The sequence below is a fragment of the Setaria viridis genome, chromosome 6, assembly GCF_005286985.2.
Source record: "Setaria viridis chromosome 6, Setaria_viridis_v4.0, whole genome shotgun sequence".
Classification (NCBI taxonomy): domain Eukaryota; kingdom Viridiplantae; phylum Streptophyta; class Magnoliopsida; order Poales; family Poaceae; genus Setaria; species Setaria viridis.
In genome coordinates, this window is record NC_048268.2 from 8236563 (window position 1) to 8245082 (window position 8520).

General features: G+C 43.4%; 1 protein-coding gene across 1 annotated transcript; it reads left to right on the top strand.

Annotated features, from left to right (window-relative positions):
• The first annotated feature begins 255 nt into the window (after positions 1-255).
• LOC117860208 (O-methyltransferase ZRP4) lies at positions 256-1783 on the top strand. Its single transcript, XM_034743464.2, has 2 exons — positions 256-1089; positions 1328-1783. The coding sequence occupies exons 1-2, from the start codon at positions 304-306 to the stop codon at positions 1625-1627; spliced, it is 1086 nt and encodes a 361-aa protein (XP_034599355.1). The 5' UTR covers positions 256-303; the 3' UTR covers positions 1628-1783.
• Positions 1784-8520: the final 6737 nt, after the last annotated feature.

The following is an 8520-nucleotide window of genomic DNA, read 5'->3' on the forward strand; positions in this document are numbered from 1 at the left end:
CATAACTAGTCATTGAAATAACGACAAATGTTTAGTTAAAGTTTGATTAAATAATTTTCATAGACTCAAAAGCTGTTGTCATGCAAAAAATTACCTTGTTCTCAATAATTTTTTAGCATGGCCTCTTTTATTTGCAATTGAGCTTGTATGTTTTTCACCTAGAAAATTACTGAACATGGTTATTATACAGTTCTAAGGTAACTCTGAACCATAAGTCTATAAATAGAGCTGTAGCGTACATGTTTTTCTATATCCAACCATAAGGCCATAACTGATAAGCTAACAAAGCGGAAACATCGTGCCATGGGATCCACCCAGGAGCAACACTACACTGATCAGCAGGCCTTGCTCGATGCTCAGCTTGAGCTTTGGCACAGCACATTCGCATTCATCAAGTCCATGGCACTTAAATCCGCCATGGAACTCCGCATCGCCGACGCAATCCATCATCATGGCGGCACTGCCACCATCACCCAAATAGCCACCAAGGTCCAACTTCACCCCTCAAAGATACCATGCATGCGTAGACTCATGCGCCTGCTCAGTGTCACCGGCATCTTCAGCATTGCCAATGCCAAGCACTCCGCTGGTGATGGTGATTGTGTCTATGGTCTCACTCCGGCATCTCGACTTCTTGTCGGCACTCTGAGCTTGACTCCTACACTAAGCTTGATTCTCCATAACACTTTTGTGTCCCCCTTCCTCGGTCTTGCCACCTGGTTTGAGCATGAGCTGCCAGATCTGACCCTCTTTGAGATTTCGCATGGAAAGACTGCGTGGGATGTGATCGGCCACGACGAAACTGTGAGCCCTCTCTTCAATGCTGCAATGGTCGCAGATAGCCGCTTCCTCATGGATATTGCCATCAAAGAGTGTGGCTACGTTTTCCAGGGGATAAGCTCCCTCATTGATGTTGCGGGGGGCCATGGTGCAGCGGCACAGGCCATCTCAAAGGCCTTCCCTCACATAGACTGCAGTGTGCTGGATCTCTCACACGTCGTAGCCAGTGCTCCTGCTAGCACCGGACTTAAATACATTGCTGGTGACATGTTTGAGAGCATTCCACCTGCGAACGCAGTCTTCCTCAAGGTACGTCTTCTAGTATTACATTTTGTTTGGGGATGCATTTCATTTTGTTGTAAGAGTTCCTGAGAAAAAGTATGTTCAACCTTAAGTAGTAAGACTTCTATTATAATTTATACTGAACTTGTGTTCGGAGGTTATGCACTGTCTGAAATTACAATTATGTGGATCCTAGGAAGTACTAGTAGTTTCAATCTCACCAGAAGAGCCCAGAATAACTCCAAGTCTTTGTTGATTATTTCAGTGGGTTATGCATGACTGGGATGACTCCAAATGTGTTACGATATTAAAGAACTGCAAGAAGGCTATACCTCCACGAGATGCAGGTGGAAAGGTGATAATAGTAGACACCGTAGTTGGTGCAGGGCCTTCAAATCTTAAGCATAGAGAAACAGAAGTATTATATGATCTCTTTATTATGGTTGTCAATGGCATTGAGAGAGATGAGCAAGAGTGGAGGAAGATTATATTTGAAGCTGGTTTCACTGAGTACAAAATTATACCAGTTTTAGGTGTTCGGTCAATCGTCGAGCTCTACCCCTAAAAATTAGCCAGTTGTAAGCTATAATCTATTGGGTGTGTTTCCTGAAGCTCATCTCTCAGTTGAATACTTTGATGTGTGGATCAATCTTTCGTTTATGTGTGCATGTATGCAAGTGCTTGAACCATATTTATGTTTAAAAGATTTCGTGGTTATATATGTACAAGTCTATAGGAACTTTGTACTCGCTCACTACTGGAAACAGAAGATTTGCCGAGTGCCCGGGGCACTCGGTGAAGCTCCAAAAACACTCGGCAAAGGCTCACTCAGCATCGATTTACTCGGCAAACGTTGCTTTATCGAGTGTTTTTTGTCGGGTACTCGGCAAATAGTTTGCCGAGTGCTAAGTCCAACTCTCGGCAAAAAAAAGATCTACAACGGGGAGAAGATGGTGACGGCGGCTTTGCCAAGTGTCTAACGGAAAAAACACTCGGCAAAGCCGCCGCCTTTGCCGAGTGCCAGTTGGCAAAAACACTCGGCAACACCTGGCTCTTTACCGAGTGCCAGTTACAAAGACACTCGGCAACACCTGGCTCTTTGCCGAGTGCCAGTTACAAAGACACTCGGCAACATATGTCTCTTTGCCGAGTGTTATTGGCAGAAAACACTCGGCAAAGATGCAAGATTTGCTGAGGGCCATACGCTGACACCCGGCAAAGCCTCGCCTCCTAGGCCAGATCTTGGCCTCTTTGCTGAGTGCCACTGTGGCACTCGTCCAAGAGGCTAGTGACACTCGGCAAAGATGCTAAAATCTACCCAGAATGAACAGATTTTTGCCACGTGTCCTCTTTGCCTAGTGTATTATGTCTGGCACTCGGCAAAGAGGCCTTTGCCAAGTGTAACACTCGACAAAGTGACCATTTATTTCCAGTTTTTATGGTTCAGTCACGTATAACGTACCCCACTCAAATAAACATTACAAGCATCACACATAGTTCACAACAAGCATCACAGGCAGTTCATACAGATATATATCGACAACACATTGCAAATAAACTTCAGAATCACAAGTAGGTTCATTCACAACCACAAATGCAAATAAAATTCACTGAGTGCAAGGGTGTCCACTGAGTAGTCACAAGTAGTCAGTGAGTAGTCACAAGTAATCCACAAATGCAAATGCAAATAAAATCACAAGTAGTCACTGAGGAGGTTGGGGTGTCCACTGTGACCATGCTGGGTCATGAGGCTCGTTTGATGCCGCTGATTGATTCTGGACAAAGAAGAAGAGATAAATCATTCTAGTTTCTAAACTATAAATCATTCTAGTTTCTAGTTTCTAGTTTATTTCTAGTTTCTAGGCATCTTGGCATCTTTGTAAGTTGATTCTGCATAAACTAGAAACGGTGATTATAAGGTTGTGAAGTGACTCACTGGAGTAGTTGTAGGAGGTTGAGGAGGAGGGAATGAGATCGGTGATGGAGGTTGACCCATCCTCGCACAAACACCCTGTATATACTCAAACATCTGCTCCATCCTCTGCCGCTCTACCTCCATCCTCTACCGATCTGCCACCATCCTCGCCTCTAGCAACTCCCGTAGCCTCCTTTCTTCTTCCACCTGGGCCTACAATATTTCATCCCAATGTTACAATGCAATGCAAAAGTATGTAAAAATCAATAAACAAATGCTTAAAACAGAAATAACATGGAGTGCCTCCATCTGGAATCGTGTAGTATCCGGCCGTAGGCGTATCGCCGAGCTGGAACTCGTGCTCCTTGCTCGAATCTGGGAGAGAGTGGGAGTACTAGCCGTGTCGATTGTGCTGTCACCAATCCAGTACCGGCCATGCTTCTTACCTCCACCCACCCTCATGATGACTTCTCCATCAAGGTCCTGGGTGCTCGGATCGTGCTCAGATCGTACTCTGGGCCATGGACCCCCCTTGCCATCGATGTGTATCCATCGAGGCAGCTATGGACGGTCGCATTGCTATACGCCGAGGGCGGATCCTCCAGGTTGTAGTCGATGTCGGATGTCACCTTGCTTTCAGGGGAATATATTTCACGTACTACACCTATCCTACAATTCTTTTATAACAATGTGTTTTAGTCCATTTGAATGACTTATCACAACCCACCGAAATTAGCTATCAGTTGTGAGAAATGGTATACCCATTGCTTTCAAGCGTAATGTGACATGGTGCTCATCACGACATGCAAAAATGCCATAATTTAAATAATAAAAGGAAGAAAGAAATTATATCCAGCATAATTTTGCCTGGCACCAACATAGCGAAAAGCCAGTGCCAGGGTGTTTTGATGGAGGAAGTTTTCTCATTTCAAAAAGTAGAAGAAGGAATCTTATCAATTAGAAAAGTAGAAGAACATTAGTAGAAAACTCACCTTTTGTCCCAGTTGGTGGGGATCAAATCTCCCGAAAATCCATCCAGGATTAAGCAATCGAGATGAAAGGGGGGTCTTTAGTCCCGGGTCGCTCAACTGGACTGGGACTAAAGACACACTTTAGTCCCTATTGGTTCCAACCGGGACTATAGGGGCCTATCCTGCTTCTGCAATGCTAGGCATGGGACATGCCCCTTTAGTCCCAGTTGATTTTTTCAACCGGGACTAAAAGGCATGCATGAAACCGCCTGCCTACATGGCGTCTGTAATTTCATGCATCACGTACCCTTTAGTAGTTAAGACTTTTTTTATAATGAAATCAAACTAGTATTTATACAATTACTATATATACAATTCTTAGCATACTATACAAATCTTAGCATAGTATTTATATAATTAGTATATATATATATACAAAAATTTGCCCCGGTCATTCCTTGGATCTTCCCGTCGTGGTGTTGCTCAGTGTATTTAATTTTCGTCCATCGTAATAAAATTCGTCTTGTGGATTTACCACCTCGTCTACCAGGAATCCCATGAGACCTTCGCATATTGCTCCTTTCTTTCCTTCTCCAAGAGTCTTTGTTGAATATTATGTATCTGTAATTTGGAAATATGTGAATGTTACACGAACAATTAAATATAAGGAGCTAGAAAATAATTAAATAGTTTTAGTTTATGTACTTTAAAGTTGTGCGGCATCATATTTAGTCCCTTGGGTCCCACAAAACTATGCATGTGCTCACAGACGTAGTAGCCACATAGATTATTCCCAGGTTCTTGTCTTAAGCACTTTTGTGAGGAAAAAAATAAGTTATGAAATATTCGTACTATAGAATGTACAAAATATGCAAACTCCATAAGTACCAAGAAGTCTGTGTTCCATGTAAGTTTTTTCTTTGAATGGACCTTTGTGTTTCCTGATGAATTGTTCCCATACGCTGCGGATTAAAATAATGAATGATACAGTGTTAGTTAAAAATTTATGAAGCAAACTTTGCATAGAGATAAAAGTCCAGAATTATTACAAGTCTAGCATGTCTTGAATATCTTGGTACTGCTTCAGTGGTTTCCTCAACGAATCGAAGACAGTGACATGGCTTCTATCAGGCTCAATTATTAGGAGGATCCAGTGGAAACTGCGTATGTAAATATTCATATTAGAGCTAACTAACACTAATCAGGTAAGAAAAAACAAAACAAAAATAGACGGTATACACACACTTACTTGAAGTTGCATGGAAGTAGTATGTATTCCTTGTAATTTTGTTTGTCCAGGAAATTGTATACTTCCATCAACGTTTGCTCTAGAAAATCCTGTATCTGGTGTTGGTTAACTAGGGATGGATCCATGAAGCCAACATGGAAGTACGCTTCTGGTCAGCACGTCTGAATTTGCATCCTAAATAAAATGGAAGACGAAGTTAGTAGGGTGACGCACGCACAAAAAATAATGATATCAGCCAAAATTTACTTATATATAAATGAACACTTACATAGCCCAGGCGCTGATGAGAGAGATGTCAAGGGCATCATGATGGTACACTTTATATATATCCTTGAATTCTAGCCACAGGACTTTCTCGCCTTCGCCGAAAAACTCTATCAGTTTTAGCTTAAGGCCGAACATTTCCCTGTCAATGGCGGACTGCTTCATGTACCATTCATGGAATTCGTACATCTTTGTTGATAGCTTTCGTATCAACTCAAGCCTTACCAGAGATTTGCCTAGCTCAAAAGTCCATTTCGGTTCAACTGGCTGTGCAGCTGGTAGCTCACTTTGCCCTAGACATTCAGAAAGGGACATTCCTGTTTCTTGGATGAATTTCACTACTTGTTCTTGTTGATCCAAGGGCATTGCTGCTATCTTTTGAGCGTATTTTTCTGGTAGATGGCTGAGGTGGGGGACACTCCCCTTGAAGACGACTTTCCTTTCCTTTTTTGCCTCTCATCAGCCTTGACTAACATCCGGTCGTAGTTCGATAGGGGTGGCATCATCTTCTTGGCTTCTTCTGACATCTTTATAAAAAAATTAATTGTCTTCGATCTACTGGTGGAGGCTCCATTGCCTTTGCTTTTCTTTCTTCGACCATTTTCTTGAACCACTACCTGCATTCTTCTTTGGTTTGGGCCTAGAGTTCCTCATGAGTCATTGCCTCCCTACGTTCCTTAGGAGTCAATTTAGGCTCCTTTGTTTTCTTCTTTCTCTGTCTTGGCTTGGAAAGCGGTGGTCATGACTTCTTAAGTGGTGTTGCAGGTTCCTTACTCGATGCGGCTCTTAGTCCTAGCGACGGTGATCGGGGAGGGATGTTGTTGTCGTCGTCACTCGCACCACCAAGTTGTGCTGGAGATGGAGACCGTGATCGAGCAGAAAGCAACAGTCCTGGTGGTGATGATGGTCCTGGAGCAGGTTGTGCTGGAGATGATAGTCCTAGAGCAGGCCCTAGTGGAGATGACAGTCTTGAGCTTTAAGGAGATGGTTGCTGCTTGGGATCTATAGGGAGCGGTGATGCCTCCGTGCTGGGAATGATGATGTAGATGATGTAGCGTTTGCACCATAGAATGATCCCGTGAAGTGCATCTCCTAGTGTCCTTTCCCCATCACCTCCTGGGAGGTCGAGCTCTAGGCCTTTATATTGGCTATCAACGAGAGCACTGCTCTAGGCCGACGCTGGCGTAGCCAGGTGAAATCTTCAGACCATGGCTTGTTTGCCCTGGCAGGATTGGTAAGACACTCCCGTACACCACCTGTACATATAGCAGAAATAAAGAAGTTATTAAACTCCCGAGGCATGGATGGATTGAGAAGATTGCATAAATATTATGTATAAATATACCTTAATGGTGATGTTGTCGACCGGTTTATGCAGCTCACATGAGGTGCGTTGCGTGATGACATCCACAGGGAACCGTTGCTCGTCCATGGGTAATCTTGGTGTCTATCGATCGGGGACCCCTATAGAAGCATAGCTGCTCCCGAGGCATTGAGAAGGGCTGACGACGTTTGGATCCGGTAGTGCTCCAGATTGGGCCAACTCCACAACTGCCAGGGCCACTCGACGATTGATTTCCTCCTACATTCTTACTTCTTGTGAATGCACTTTGGATTCTAACATGCGCCGTCAGCTCTCCTCTTGCTGTTGCTTTCTTCGCTTGAGGCTTTTGTACGAGTCCATGTCACCTCGGAAAGCGAACTTCCACGGAACGACCCCGTACCCTTAGCAACATCCTTGGTGCTTGGGATTCCCGAGGGCCAATGTCAGCTCATCATTCTCTCCGTCCACCTTCAACCTCCCAGCCTTAGCATCTTCAATGTTCTTAATAAGCCTTTCGGCCTTTTGACGTATTGTCTCATTGAAGATCAGTGTCCCATCCTCTTGGCTCTGGTTATCTCCATGAGCGTAATACCAATTTTTCAATCGATTGGGTCATTCAAGAGTTGCTGGTACGATACCCCAATCGATCAGGTTTTGTTCCATCTTACGCCATCTGGGAATTGCAATGCTATAACCACCTTGGCCTAGACGATGATGATACTCCTTCTTGCTAGCATTTGCAACATTGGTGCGAACCTTATTCGCACCGTCTTTGCTCGTCTTGTATTCAACAAATGCCTCACAGTGGTCCCTCAACTTTGGCCACTCGTTCAAATCCGGAGTTCGGCCCTTCTTCATGAAGGTCGCATCCAGCATCGTCTTGAATGTCTAGAATTGTGTGGTCATCTTCTTCAGCGTCCACGATTTCACATCATCTTCATTACATCCTTCGGGAAATGTGAAATATTTCTTCACATGCAACCACAACATTTCCTTTTCTCTATCTGGGAGCGCGCATGGATTAGTACTTTTGCCCCTCCATTCCCTGATGTTGATGGGCATGTTGTCCCTTACGATTACCCCAATCTGAATCACATATTTTTTGTCATGTTTTCAGGAGCAACCGGCTTGCCCTCTTCTGTGACTTCCGTGATGATAAGCCTTCCATCCATCACCTTTGTACGACCTCGGGGCTTCTAACGGTTCGTCGATCAAGAGGGCTAACAGTTCAAGATTCGTTAATTAGTACATAATAATAACAAATAAGACATTATCGATGGGATAAAACAATGTAAATGGTATATACCTCGTCAGAACCTTCTGTCATGGCAAGGTTTTGCTGGGGCTTGGGCTCTTCATTGCCATCGCCGGACATGTTGAGGAACATGTCCGCTTAGGAACCCTCTTCATCGGTGTACGTTACGGGAATGTTAAGCCACTACCACCAACAATAATCTGCTCCATTAGATAGCTTGCGGTCTCATCGTTTGCCATCTCAACTACTTTAAATACACATGAAATCATAGTTACATGTACGTTAAGGTATATACATGAAATCATAGAACAACCATGAAAAAAAACAAACTGCTTGAAACGTACACAAGAAATTTACATGAAACGTACACAAGAAACATACACATGAAATGTACATAAGAAAAATTTACATTAATGTTTTGAATGAAACTTACATGAAATATCTTTAATGAAACATACATGAAAACTTACAAGAATTTTA

Bases quoted from the DNA above. Each gene is read 5' to 3' on its own strand.
- LOC117860208 (XM_034743464.2), top strand. From the start codon at position 304: ATGGGATCCACCCAGGAGCAACACTACACTGATCAGCAGGCCTTGCTC. The intron at 1,090-1,327 runs GTACGTCTTCTA...TGATTATTTCAG, and splicing joins CGAACGCAGTCTTCCTCAAG to TGGGTTATGCATGACTGGGA.